This window comes from Pelobates fuscus, chromosome 1 (genome assembly GCF_036172605.1).
Source record: "Pelobates fuscus isolate aPelFus1 chromosome 1, aPelFus1.pri, whole genome shotgun sequence".
Lineage (NCBI taxonomy): Eukaryota > Metazoa > Chordata > Amphibia > Anura > Pelobatidae > Pelobates > Pelobates fuscus.
This window is the reverse complement of record NC_086317.1, coordinates 114,277,252-114,292,460: the sequence shown is the minus strand read 5'-3', so window position 1 is coordinate 114,292,460 and position 15,209 is coordinate 114,277,252. Positions and strand designations below refer to the sequence as shown.

Genomic DNA, 15,209 nt, shown 5'->3' with positions numbered 1-15,209 from the left:
ACCTTGGAACCGCTCTTGGACAAAATACGTAAAAACCCCAGAATTCTTGGCCTTAGATGTGGGACGCAGGAACACAAGGTCGCTGCGTATGCAGACGACATGATGTTTTTCCTGGCTGAACCCCTTGAATCAATCCCTCATCTTCTGGAGGAATTTCAGACGTACGGAGCTCTATCAGGGCTCAAACTTAATATGCCCAAGTGCGAGATCCTAAATGTGACGGTGCCGGAGGAGTAATGTGGGCAACTAAAACAACAATTCCCGTTCCACTGGTGCGCAGATAGTATGCAATACCTGGGACTTCAGGTTACCCCCGCAGCGAAAGATCTATACGCACGCAACTACACGCCCCTCCTGTCCACTATATTAAAGGACCTTGGGAGATGGAACTACAACCACATCTCCTGGCAGGGGCGAATCGCAGTGGTGAAGATGAATATCCTCCCCAGGATACTCTACATCTTCCACACGCTCCCATGCCCCGTACCCCAAACCTTCTTTAAAACGCTCCGGTCAGCGATACTCAAATACATATGGAAAGGGGATAGAGCCAGGATAGCTCACAGTAGGCTGAGCCTTCCCAAGTCGTGGGGGGGACTCGCCCTGCCCGACTTCAACACATACCACCAAGCAACGGTGCTGCAACGTATTAGGGAACTCCATGTAGCCACCCCTCAGAAACGATGGACCACACTTTGTAGAGACCTCACCCATAACAGGCTGCCTCAATACATCTGGCACGACGGACGCGATGCCACAACACCGAAGGACGATGAATCCCCCATCACCCATATGCTCCAACCATGGAACAGACTGAGGAGGACACCCCACATCTCCCCCACCCCCAGCCCACTGATCCCCATTACCCATAACTCACATATAGGAGATAACCTCCCGCCATCAGCGTGGCCGTTGGAGGCCCATAACGGCTACATCCCGTTGCAACTGGCGCTAACAGAGTCTGGCTTGCGAACCATGCGAGATCTATCGACCGAACGGGACACCACTCCACTACACCAATTCCATTATGCGCAACTCAGGCACTTCTACCATAATCTCCCGAACAGAATCAAACTACACAGAGACCTAACCTGGTTTGAAAACCTCTGCCTCCTGACGCCTGAAACGAACGGCTCGGTCTCGGTTATATACCAAAAACTGATCACGGGAGGAAAAGACATAAACGATCTGTTCAAAAGGCAATGGGAGGATCTGCTGGACACTTCATTCTCGGAAGATCAATGGGCACAGATCCTACTGCGGCAGCACAAGAGCTCATCCAACACAGCCTACCAAGAAATGAACTATAAGTTACTATCCCATTGGTACCGTACGCCATCCCTCCTCCATCGAATTAACCCAAACATACCGGACACCTGCTGGAGATGCGAATCAGGAGTGGGAACCATAAAACATATCTGGTGGGACTGTACTGAGATCAGGCCGTTCTGGAACGAACTCGAAATGGAGATACGTGAAATTCTGGGAGAACCTGCAACCCTAACGGCGTGTCTAACACTATTACACCACACGGAAAGCTCACTGTCGACTTATAAGAGATCGATCCTCAGACACCTGCTGAATGCGGCTAAAGCCCTGATACCGCTGCTGTGGAAAACACGGACCCGTCCGACCATCGGACAATGGAGACTCAAGGTAGAGGATATCCACAGAGCTGAATCTACAATAGCCTGCCTGATGGGGAGACAGGAGAAACACGCAGAACAATGGGCGCCATGGTATCTATACTGCTCATAGGCCCTGACTATCACCTGGCTGGGGGACCGATCTGCCGATCTGCCGATGGGGGGGTACAGATACGCCCAGAATCGCCGGATACAGCCCCCCGGGTCGCATCCAGAACCCCTGACACCTACTGCTGAAGTCGCACTGGGGGCCTAGGGGGGTTCACGCCCAACATACCTTTCACAGGGGTAACTAAATAAAACCCCAACACTGACAGCAGGGACATATCAGGGCCCTTGGGCGGAGACCGGGAGACGAAGCTCCTAGCCACCAAAGCGAACACCACTCAGGCGCACTCCCACTCCCACGATCCCATCCCTGCTCCTGAGACCTTTATAATGAAGGGCCCCACTAGCTTGCGAAACATACACCCTGCCTCACCAGGCATAACATCAGCCCCATGATTACTCACATACCTACATAGCTGTATGTCACAGGTGTGCACTAGAGATCAGGAAGAGGACTAGACACCCGAGACAGACCCAAACCTACCCACCCCCCCCTTCCTCCCCCCCCCCCCCACTTGTGGGGGCTAGGATGCCCGCCTACCCTGATAATTGAACGAAGAGGGGATACCTAGTGGAGGGTGAAGACGCCCCACAAGACTTACCGCTCCTCAGACACGACACCACACACACTGACTATCATAACTGGCGACAACGCCATACAAGACACCAAGCTCATCATATCACCTATGCTGACACCGACAAGCATACACGTTTAAACTAATGCTTAGACATTGAATTTGCTATTGAAATATTCTTTCCCAATGCCACGATTCTCATACTGTAGCTATGTTGACCCATACTCGTGGGGACCCACGGGTCCCGTAGTCTACTGAAAATTATATTGTTCTTAACTGTTAATGTATATGTATTAGGATTGACTGGTTCTTATGCACACCAGGAACAAACAAAGCAAAATGGACATTCTCACGTTCTATTCACTCATAAGCCTTTCTGACGTGGATCTGCGTATCCTTCATCCCTATTGCTGATATGACGTACTTGGAGACCTGCGAGTCCCACCGCTACAATGTTTGATAAACATGCTTGTTCCTTTATTTTGTCAACTGAACACAATAAAAAGTAACTTTACAAAAAAAAAAAAAAAAACACATTTGCAGTTGACAATGGAATGCTTTGCAATTTCATCTTTTGTGAATAAACCCATTGAGAACCCCCAGGCATTGGTACTGGTTCTAGGAAAAAGATAACAAAATGGAAGCCTAAGTCCACTTACATTGTGTCACTCATAATAGGAAGCAATTACTTTATAATTATACCTAGTTTGTCAGAATATTGTTACTATACCTTTCAATGAATTGATGCGATTCTTGCAATATTTCATGTGTTGTCCTTTGTATATTCATTGGTTGCTGTACTATTTCATGATTTCTCATGACTATGCAGTTCCAGTAATGAGTAAATCCTAAAGGTATATACCAGCTAAGGAAATACAAGAGGCTAAATAATACACAACAAATCATTAACTTTAGTGGCCTGATTCCCAGGTTAGTATATTTAACTGCTATTAAAGTTACTGCTGGGATTGCTATAACTTGACTGTATAAGCTAAGGTGAGATGGAAAATGTGCATAAAATGTTTTACAGAATTCTGTTTGACATTCTCGGAAAAGCGTAAATGGCATGCCATAAAAACAATTAAAACCATGACTTAGAGGATGATGACAGTGATCACCACGTGTTTCACAGTTCAGACCTTGGTGCCATTTTCCTGAAATATAAATAAAAAACAAATGAAATATACAAAATGGCAAAAAAAATTTAACAAATGCCAAATTAAGTGTATACTTTGTAATGAAGCTGTGATTTGCTTACAGTATCAGTTTATGAAAATAGTAATCGTAAATACATTCTAAGCAAAAACATTTATGTACAAAAAGAAAAAAAAATCAAACCTAGGCAAAGATAATTTGTTAAATTGATTGTAGGACAGAGATAATTTGCCTTCAGTGATTAAAATTAGATATGTATAAAGGATATGGTAAGCATGTAAACTGTAAGAATGATCTGGGCATGGTCTGCTTGCAAATTGACTTGTCAATTTTTGGTAGAATGGAATTAGGATTGACATATTTGGATTGGCACAGCATTAAGTTAGCAAAGATATGAGACACTGTTTGAAACAAAAGGAGAGTTTACTATCTTTTTGTGTCTTGTTTGTAGACCTACCTCTGTTCTAAATATTAAACAGGGTTACTTAGCTGTTGTCTATTTTTGGTAGAATGGAATTAGGATTGACATATTTAGATTGACGCAAGCTGCCTGATATTAGTGGTTGATTTTACTCACCTTTCTCACCACGGCTGACCTTCATGGCTGATATCAATCTTGATGATCTCAGCCAATTCAATGCTTTCCCACAGGCAGCTATTACACGTGTGGAAAACGCAGTGCTGCGTCAATCATCATCTCCTCATCTCTATAAGGAACGTTCAGCGCCTCCATGCAGAGCGTAGAAAGCTTGCATGTAGGCAACCATGAACTAGGAAGCACCTCTAGTGTCTGTCTGAGTGACTGTCACTTTATGTGTTACTAGACAGCAATGTACACATTGCTTTTTCTCTGAAAAGGCAGTGTTTACATTGAAAAGCATGCAGGGGCAGGCTATACACACCAGAGTCACTATATTAAACTGTAGTGGTTCTGGTGACTATAGTGTCCCTTTAAAAAACAAACAAAAAAAAAAAAACATTTTTGTTGTTGCTTCCAAAGCTGGCTCTTTTTTTTTCTGGCTTCTAGATTCAAAGCAAATTTGTCAAGCCCTGCATTAGTTAAAGCACTGTTCATTAGAAGTCAGTTGCTTACCTATGATTCCAGTAGAATACCCATTTGCTTGTAGTATTTTTGCAAAAGTTGTTTCATTGGGAGGAAGTCCACCAGATGCACTTAGCCACATTAAAGCACGGCCTGCACCAGAAAAATCCATCCCTAGCAATGTAGAACAACTGTTAATACATCTCTAGCATAAGAAAAACAGACCAATTCAGTGATTGCACTCCGAATAGTAGACACGGCTATACAACATTATGCTTACTGTATCTCCCAGTGCATACCATCATGTAGCCACTGCTATAAGGTATGTAAAGTGCTGTATTTGTTGATTTGTGATGCACAGATTATCAAATAAAATCCTGTGGATTTCTGAGAAATTACAGAAATGTAATGTGTGCCTACCATATGCTAATATATTTCACCAAATGTTATAGATATACAGAATCCAAGGCAGGTTAAATGATCACATAGAACAAAGATTAAAACACAGTGATCTACAGTTATACATACTGGTATGCATTTATTTAAAAATTTGTGAAATATTTTAACTTAAAGCGGCACTGTCATGGCCGCATTTGTTGTTTCCCCCCCCCCCCCTTCTGACTACGCTACATTTCGTTGTCCCCCTAGTCACCCCCAAATGCCCCTAAATCCCCCATTTCACCCTTTTTTACCTGTTCGTTTCTTGCCCAGACTTAGGTCCTGGGCGCATCATGGCTGGCGCTACCCTAAGGCGAATAAGGCAATCGCCTGTTGCCCCGACCTGCAGGGGGCACGTACCGGGATCTTTCTGGGTTGGCTGATCCTGTGGGTGGGCTGCTCCAGCCTGGGGCCGCAGTGCCGAGTGAGTTTAGCCACCCCCTGCACAGGGAGAGGGGTTTGCTGAATCCCCAGTGTAGCGGAGGCCTGATATTCCACAGGTTAACTCCACTATAGACACCAGTGAGGCTCAGGAACAAGTAGTAAAAACACCATGAAGCAGTAATTCCAGCAAAGTAATCCACGAATATCCCCATGCAGATCCCAATGACTGGACGACACACAGCATCAGGAGCAGAACTAACTTTTAATCCACACAGTCTCCTTATAAAGCATTCTCCCATGCAAGGGAGGGATTCACATTAAACAGTACAGTATCCAATAGTGTAACCGTTACCTCCCACACATCTCCTCCCATCCGTATGACACTTAATCCCATTATACATACTGTAGTTTTCCCTGAGTTCTGAATGTACCCCCAAACCATCAGTTACAATAATACTGGGGGTACCCCCTGGTAGCCCTGATCTGGGTGACTAACATATCCAAAAATCACCCAGATCGGACCAGGGGTTCGGGAGTTAGGTGGAGGGTGTAATTTGACCGACCGCACACGAGGTGGTATCCGAAAAGAGTTCCATGGGTTTTGGCCCTGCGGTCGGTCTTCGTTCGGGAGGTAAAACACACATCAAATACTGCCATCCACGATTAATCTTGTATTTGTATGATTCCCCTTGTTCAGTACTTTGAACCTACCGAACGGGAGGCTGATTAGCCTTCCCGTTCGGGAGTTACGGAGCCATGGAGGTCTCAACGGTGTTCGGGTAATCGAGTGTCCGATTTGAGTCCCAGACACTCGACGACCAAACACCGCTGAGATTTCCGTGCGTAAGATGGCTGCCGCCACGTGTTCGTATACCGAACGGCGGACACCCAGATACATCCCTAAAATACTGATTAACCTGCGGTTAGAGAAGTGTGAACGCTTAATAAGGTACACACTTCTCTCTGGGGTGGTCTATTGGTTCGGTAGTTTACATTCGTATGGAGTACGGATGGAAACTACCGAACAATCATACGAATCCCACATACATTTTAACCATAGAAACAGAAACAACACACGAATTGCAATATTCTTAGTCTTTTACGACAGCCCTGGTACCATCTGCTACACCCAGCTCCCGAGCAGAGAACACTGCTTGCTGCAGGCAGGGGGAGGTGGGATGTGACATGGTATCCCAGCTGCCCCCTGCCTGTGAACACAGGAGCATTCTGGAAGGAGCAAGAAGCAGGCTGTGCTCACAGTGCACAGCTCTTCTGCTCCCCCAGGAACAAGGACAGCAAACTGCAGGCTGGAGTCTGGACCCCTTCTCCTCCAGCCACATCACTAGCATAGGTATGGCATATCTGGAGGATAAGCGGGGCTGGTTATTGTGTGTATGTTGGAAAATTGGTGTGTTAAGTTTGTGGGTGTGTGTTTTAATAAATTGTGACTATATGTAAACTGGTGTGAGTGACATTGTGTGTGTGTGTGTGTGTGTGAGAGTGTGTAAGTGACATTGTGTGTGTGTGTATGTCAGCGAGAGTGTGTGTATTAGTGAGAGTGTGTAAGTAACATTGTGTGTGTGTATGTCAGAGTGTGTGTTAGTGAGCGTGTGTAAGTGACATTGTGTGTATATCAGTAAGATTGTGTGTTAGTGAGAGTGTGTAAGTGACATTGTGTATATGTCATCGAGAAAGTGTGTGTTAGTGAGAGTGTGTAAGTAACATTGTGTGTGTTTGTCAGTGAGAGTGTGTAAGTGAGTGTGTATCTAGTATTTCTCACTGGTGTCTCTGCTTTCCCTTAGACACTGTGGAGGAAAGGGACAGCTAATCAGACCTAATTAAAAAGCAAATGGCAAAATTTAGGCCAAAATAGGTGATTTAGAAGACTTCTCCAACTCAGCTACTGACAAAGTTCAGCTGTTTTTGCTTAAACTATGCAATTCGGTTTCCAATTCACTGGCATTCAGAGTTTACTGAATAAACTTCTAAAGGAATGTAGTTGCATTAGAGAGGGGGTGGCAAAATGGATCTTTGACTAGGGCAGCAGGAATCCTTGCACTGACCCTTGGTGCACTTAGTGTAGGCAGATGAAGGCCCTGTGGGACACGTCACCTGCCCACACTAGATAGCATGGTGAAATTCCCACCCATGCCCAGTTTAACTTGGGCATTCACTATTGTCCAAAATTCGGATGGATATTTCGGCTATTCGTTCATTCATAAGAAAGAAGAACGAAAGAATACAAATTCCGAAGAACAAATCGTCTTCGAAGACCGTTCGTTCAGTTTATTATAAGGAGGGAGCTACTGGCTCGCGGCTCCCTTTTTGCAATATGTAAAAATAGAAGTGGTGGGGAGCTGTGCTCCCTGACACTTCCTAACCCCCTCTAATGCCCTCCTTATTCTATGGGTGTCAATATGCCGTAGAGGCAATAGAGGCATGTCTACTAAACAGACTGCTCATTGTTTTAAAAAAAACCAAAACACTCTACAAATCTAATAAAATAATTAACAGGGGGGGGGACATAGTGTCCACCTCGAGCCCCCACTTGTGTAAAGTGAATGGGGGTCACTAAACTAAACAGGGGACCTAGTGTTCCCTTAGGCGGGTGGGGGCCCTTAAGTGGCAAAAGGGGGGACCTTCTGTTTTCCCCCAAAGGTTCTGACCGATGGGCGACGGGTGGGGGCCCTACTGTGACAAAGAACTGGGCCTACTGTTTCCCTCACAGCCCCCACCTATGAGCAGCGGGTGGGGGCCCTTAAATTACAGAAGGAGGGGGACCTACTGTTTCCCCCCCTTCAGCCCACCCCATAAGCGGTGGGTAGGGGCCCTTCAGTACCAAAAGGGGGAACCTATTGTCTCGTTTCCATCCATGACGGCAGTGACAAAAACCAACCCCCCCTCTAGTCCGGCCCCCACCCATGGGCGGTAGATGGGGGCCATTAAATGACAAAAGGGGGAGACCTACTGTGGGGACTCTTATGGCTGAGAGCCGGAGTGTTGGAGACAGTAGGTCTCCCCTTTTGTCATTTAAGAGCCCCCACCCGCCGCTCATTGGTGGTTGCTAGAGTGGAGGAGACATTAGGTCCTACCCCTTTTTGTCACTGAAGGGCTGCTGCCCATGGGTTAGGGCCAGGGGGTGTGGGCCCTTAAGTGGCAAAAGGTGTGACCTACAGTCTCAACGCCTGGCCCCCACCCATGGGCAGCGGCCCTTCAGTGACAAAAAGGCTCATGAGTGGGGGCCAGAGAGGGGACACTAAGTGTGGAGGAGAGTGGAGTACTGTGGGAAAATGTCTTTGACCACAGAAAATGGAGCAGACTTAAGCTCCTCCTTTGTTTAAAGAAGGTCAAGCATAGGAATAATACAGTCCCTACTTTGTGTTATGTTTAAAAGAAAACTAGATCAGATAGGAAAAAAAGAACAGATCTTGAGAGAGAAAGAAAAGACTAAGCGATTGGGGACAGGTATGTTTGGCACAACACTGCTGCTTTAAAAGATAAAGTGTATCATTTGTACATACCAGATCTCATAGGATATCGTCCTGTCAAGAAAGCAGCTCTACTTGGAGTACAGATTGGTGCCGCTGCTATGTGCTGCGTTAATTTTACACCTTCCTTAGCAAGTTTGTCAATATTAGGTGTCCTTGAAAACAAAAAGCACTTTTAAATTCATCTTTAAATTTCAGTAGATTGGAGATTAAAAAATAATAATAATAATAATAATATTAAACAATAGAAAATATGCCTCTTTTGTCTATGTATCGGTATAAGGTAAAAATAAATATAAAAATAAATATAAATATAGATTTATTAACTTGTCACAAGCCTGACATTAGTGTTGCCAACAGCACTGGAATGATGACATTATTTATCAAGGTAAAAACAGGTGCTATTCTGGGGCAAAGTGTTAAAGGGACACTATAGTCACCTGAACAACCTTAGCTTAATGAAGCAGTTTTGGTGTATAGAACATGCCCCTGCAGCCTCACTGCTCAATCCTCTGCCATTTAGGAGTTAAATCCCTTTGTTTATGAACCCTAGTCACACCTCCCATGTGACTTGCACAGCCTTCCATAAACACTTCCTGTAAAGAGAGCCCTATTTAGGCTTTCTTTATTGCAAGTTCTGTTTAATTAAGATTTTCTTATCCCCTGCTATGTTAATAGCTTGCTAGACCCTGCGAGAGCCTCCTGTACAGGGGAGGGATGGCAGCCTTAGGCCTGGGGGGCAAATCCAGTCAAGTGGCCCATTGCACCAAGAGGAGAGTAAACACCTTTCCCATGTGATTGAAAGGAGGGGTGGGGCAGTCGCCTCAATGACAGGCACACACACACTTGCTGATTTGGCACACACTAAAAAACGCACACGCACACACAGAAAGACACACTGTTACAGGCATACTGACTCAGACAGACATACTGACACACACACGCATACTGGCTCACACACACACAGACAAACTGGCACACACAGACAGACAGACTGGCACACACAGACAGACAGACTGGCACACACACAGACAGGCACACACACAGACACACACACAGAAAGACACTGTTACAGGCATACTGACTCAGACAGACAGACATACTGACACACACAGGCATATTGGCTGACACACACACACAGAGACATACATACGGCACACACACATACTGGCGCACACACACACACTGGCGCACACACACACACACACACACACACACACATACACACACATACTGGTGCACACACACACACACACACACACTTTACACTTTTAAAACCAGTAGACAGGGGCTGAGTAAGGGGACCGGGCTGTAGTGGGGGGACAGGGGCTGTAGTGGAGGGTATACGCTGTAATTGGGGGTTTAGGAAATGTAGGGAGGATAGGGGCTGAAGTAGGTTGATGGCTACAATTTGGGAAAGGGGCTGAGGAGGGGTGACAGGGGCTGAGGAGGGGACAGGGGCTGACAAGGGGACAGCCCCTTTATCAAGGTAAAAACAGGTGCTCTTCTGGGGCAAAGTGTTAAATGGACACTATAGTCACCTGAACATTCGGGAAACATAATGGCCGCTGCAATAATTCAGGCAGGCGGCAAGGGAGCTGAGCAAGGGAAAGTGCTCCCTCGCTGCTTGCCTCAATTATCGCGCCGGCCATTATCGAGGCATGCACAGCAGTGATGTCGGAGCTGGAATATGATGTCACTCCGGCTTTACCATACCTAAGAGGTGCGAGAGAGAGCTGAGCAGGAAGATCACCTCTCCCTTGCCTCCTGCACGCCAGCCGCTCAGCCCAGCAGCCCCGCTGGACCCCAGGGACTGCATGCCAGCCGCTCAGCCCTGCAGCCAAACTGGTACCCAGGGACTGCATTCCAGCCGCTCAGCCCAGCAGCCCCACTGGACCCCAGGGAAATAGAGACTTTATGCCAGCACTCCCAAAGGTAGGGAGGCTGGGTGGAGTGAAATTTTAAAAAATAATTAAATTGTGTGTGTGTCTGTTAAGGATTTTGTATGTGTGTTTGTCAGTGAGTGTGTGTGTATGTGTATTTGTCAGTGAGAGTGTATGTGTGCTTGTCAGTCAGTGTGTGTGTATGTGTGTTTGTCAGTGAGTGTGTGAGTGTGTATGTGTTTGTCAGTAAGAATCTATGTGTGCTTGTCAGTGAGAATGTATATGTGTTTGTATGTGTCTGTCAAACAGTATGTGTGTCTGAGTGTGTCAGTGTGTGTATCTGTGTGTCAAGGTTTGTGTATGTGTCACTGTGTGTATCTGAGTGTGTGTGTGTGTCAGTATGTGTGTATTGGTGTGTGTGTGTATGTGCCAGTGTATATCAGTGTGTTTGTATGTGCCTATGTGTGTGTGTATGTAAGTGTGTGTGTATATCTGAGTGTGTGTATGTGCCAGTGTATGTATCTGTGGGTGCAAGTGTGTGTATGTGTGTCAGGATCGGGACAGGGATCCAACACGCAGAGTACAAACAGTAGCCAGATACGTATACCGGACCTTAGAATGGCCGGACTAACGTAAGTAGTACAGTATAGAATGGTCAAAGACAAGCCGAGGTCGAGGGTAACAGAAGACAGGTAAGCGAGAGACAAGCCGAATCAAGGGAAACAGAGATAAGCAGAGTAAGGTAAACAAGCCGGGTCAAAACCAAAAGGGATAATAGAATACACAAGCACTGAGTGACTAGAACAAGCTAGAACCACGACAGGGCAATGAGCTAATGAAAGAAGTCTGTTAAATACCCTGTTCAGAGCAGTAACCACGCCTCCGAGGCGTCCTGATTGGTCCTGCAGCAATTGACTGACAGGTCGTTCCGGGGGAGTGTCCTGATGACTACTTCCTGCCTAGATGCTGTAAAAGGCAGTCACTCCCTCGCGGCCGGCCTAGCATGACCGGATAGACCGCGGGGAAGGGAGCCATCAGACCGTCTGGATGGAGGAACAGCTAAGTCTCTACCTCTTTCGGAGGTAGAGACCACAGGTACCCTGACAGTACCCCCCCTCTCAGATACGCCCACCGGGCGGAATGAACCGGGACGAGATGGGAAGCGAGAGTGATACGCCCTGCGGAGACGGGGAGCATGAACATCCTCCTGAGGTACCCAACTCCTCTCCTCAGGACCATATCCCTTCCAATCAACCAGATATTGTACTCTCCCCCGGGAGATTCGAGAATCAATAATAGAGTTAACCTCATACTCCTCCTGACCCTCCACCTGAATGGAGCGAGGAGGGGCTATTGTGGAGGAAAATCTGTTACATATGAGTGGTTTCAGCAATGAAACGTGAAACGAGTTCGGGATGCGTAAGGTATTAGGAAGAGCTAAACGATACGCAACTGGATTGATACGGGTCAGCACCCTGTAGGGTCCAATATAACGAGGAGCGAACTTCATGGAGGGCACTTTTAAACGGATGTTCCTCGTGCTCAGCCATACCCTATCACCTGGAACAAAGATCGGAGCCGCCCTTCTACGTTTATCAGCGTGTTTCTTGACCAACATAGAGTTGTGCACAAGGATTTGTCGAGTTTGATCCCACAACTTCCTCAAATTGGCAACATGAACATCAACCGACGGCACCCCCTGGGAAGGAGAATCCGAAGGAAGAATAGACGGATGAAAACCATAATTCATGAAGAAGGGGCTTGAATGAGTAGAATCACAAACGAGATTGTTGTGTGCAAACTCCGCCCAAGGAATCAAACCGACCCAATCATCCTGGTGTTCAGAAACAAAGCATCGTAAATATTGTTCAATTTTCTGGTTGGTACGTTCAGCAGCTCCGTTAGACTGAGGATGATAGGCAGAAGAAAAGTTTAATTTAATACCAAGTTGAGAGCAGAAGGACCTCCAAAAGCGGGAAACAAATTGGGAGCCTCTGTCCGATACAATTTGAGAGGGTATCCCATGTAGGCGAAAAATCTCCTTAGCGAATATCTCTGCCAATTCGGGAGAAGACGGGAGTTTAGGCAGGGGAATGAAGTGTGCCATCTTAGTAAACCTGTCAACCACGGTGAGGATAACAGTCTGTCTTTTAGAGATAGGTAGATCGACAATAAAGTCCATGGCCAAACAGGACCATGGTTTTTCTGGAACCTCCAAGGGGTGCAGGAATCCACATGGAAGCGTATGGGGTTGTTTGGTTTTAGTACAAACTTCACATGCAGCGATGAACTCCTCAATATCCCTCCGTAAAGCAGGCCACCAGAAGTCCTTAGAGATCAACGCGTAAGTTTTGCGAATACCAGGATGTCCCGCCATCTTGCTATTATGTAAACACTGTAAAAGTTCCAGTTGAAGAGCAGGAGGAATGAAATGACGGCCCGCAGGAGTCTGTTTAGGTGCTAGATGTTGCAACTTAATGATCTCGGCCAGTAATGGAGAATGAATCCTGAGATTCGTATTAGCAATGATATTGCATTTCGGAACTATAGAAGAAAGAACTGGTTCAGGTACAGTAAAAGGTTCATATTGGCGAGATAATGCATCGGCTTTAGAGTTTTTGGAACCAGGTCTGTAAGTCAGTACATAATTGAAGTGAGTCAGGAATAAGGACCAACGAGCTTGTCTAGAGGATAAGCGCTTAGCCTCCCCAATATAGGACAAGTTTTTGTGGTCCGTCAAAATCGTAATAGGGTGTAGGGTCCCCTCCAACAAATGTCTCCACTCCTTTAAGGCTTTAATGACTGCTAACAGTTCCCTTTCCCCGATGTCATATCTGCTTTCAGGCCCAGAAAATTTCTTAGAGAAGAAACCACAAGGGTGTAACGGTTTATCCACCCCTAACCTTTGAGACAGAACAGCCCCAACTGCTGTCTCAGAGGCATCGACCTCAAGCAAGAAAGGCAGAGTCGTATCAGGATGGACTAGAATGGGAGCCGAGGCAAAAAGTTCCTTGAGAGTCTTGAAAGCACCAAGAGCTTCCTTAGACCAGAACTTAGTATCAGCCCCTTGTTTGGTCATATTGGTAATAGGCGCAATGATAGAGGAGTATCCTTTAATGAAGCGCCTATAGTAGTTGGAAAAACCAATAAACCTTTGGATAGCCTTGAGTCCTTTGGGCAAGGGCCAGTCTAAAATGGATTGGAGTTTTACAGGATCCATTTTAAAACCTTCCCCAGAAATCACGTATCCAAGAAAGTCTACCTGAGACTGATCAAAACTGCACTTCTCCAATTTGCAATATAGACCATGTTGCAGCAGCTTGTGTAATACCTTTCTGACCTGTCTATGGTGAGTCTCAATCTCCTTAGAGTGTATTAGTATGTCGTCCAGGTAAACAATAACACAATCATGCTGAAACTGCCTAAGTACCTCATTAATCAAATCTTGAAATACTGCTGGAGCATTGCATAGTCCAAATGGCATAACAGTGTATTCGTAATGGCCATACCGGGTATTGAATGCCGTCATCCACTCGTGACCTTGCTGGATTCTCACCAAATTGTAAGCCCCTCTGAGATCTAACTTGGTGAAGATTTTGGAGCCCTTAAGACGATCAAATAACTCGGTAATTAGTGGGATAGGATAGGCATTTCTGACAGTTATTTTATTCAAGCCTCGGTAATCGATACAAGGTCTCAGCGTGCCATCCTTCTTCTTAATGAAAAAGAACCCAGCCCCGGCCGGAGAAGAAGAACTCCTGATGAATCCCTTTTCTAAATTCTCCCGAATATACTCCTCTAGAACCGAGTTTTCCTGAACAGACAAAGGATATACATGGCCCCTCGGAGGCATAGTGCCGGGTAGAAGCTTAATCTTACAGTCAAATGACCTGTGTGGAGGCAAAGAATCGGCATTCTTCTTGTCAAACACTGCCCTTAAGTCTAGGTAAAGGTCTGGTATTTGTCTTTCTGTGGACTGAGTAGGATTCTCCGGTATGTTAATATTAGCTAATGGAGAAACCTTGCACAAACACCGATCCTGGCAGCCCTGGCCCCACGAGAGTATCTCTCCTAACTCCCAATCGATAATAGGGTTATGTTTTTTCAACCATGGGTACCCCAGAACTATGGGAACGGAAGGAGACGAAATGAGCATAAGAGATAATTTCTCCACGTGTAGGATACCAACATTTAAATCAATGGGTATGGTCTCACGAAAGATAACAGGGTCTAGTAGTGGTCTACCATCTATGGCCTCAACGGCCAAAGGTGTCTCCGTTAGCTGGGATGGGAAATTGTTCTTACTAGCAAAGGCTTGGTCGATAAAATTCTCAGCAGCACCGGAATCTATCAATGCCATAGCCCTTACTACTTCCTTCCCCCAAGTTAAGGAAACTGGTAGCAGAAGCCTGTGATCTTTATAATTAGGAGTAGAGGACAAAATAGAAACACCCAAGGCCTGTCCTCTAGAGAGACTTAGGTGCGAGCGT

The 15,209-nt window shown here is 46.0% G+C and overlaps 1 protein-coding gene across 2 annotated transcripts in view; it reads right to left on the bottom strand.

Annotated features, from left to right (window-relative positions):
- Positions 1–15,209, bottom strand: part of LOC134607110 (arylsulfatase H-like) — an 86,335-nt gene that overhangs the window by 47,647 nt on the left and 23,479 nt on the right. For both annotated transcript variants that reach the window (XM_063450166.1, XM_063450167.1), the window contains 3 exons: positions 8,870–8,991; positions 4,578–4,700; positions 3,060–3,483 (listed from right to left, as the gene is read on the bottom strand). In XM_063450166.1, the coding sequence (XP_063306236.1) occupies positions 3,060–3,483; positions 4,578–4,700; positions 8,870–8,991 (669 nt within the window). The remainder of the gene's footprint in view (positions 1–3,059; positions 3,484–4,577; positions 4,701–8,869; positions 8,992–15,209) is intronic.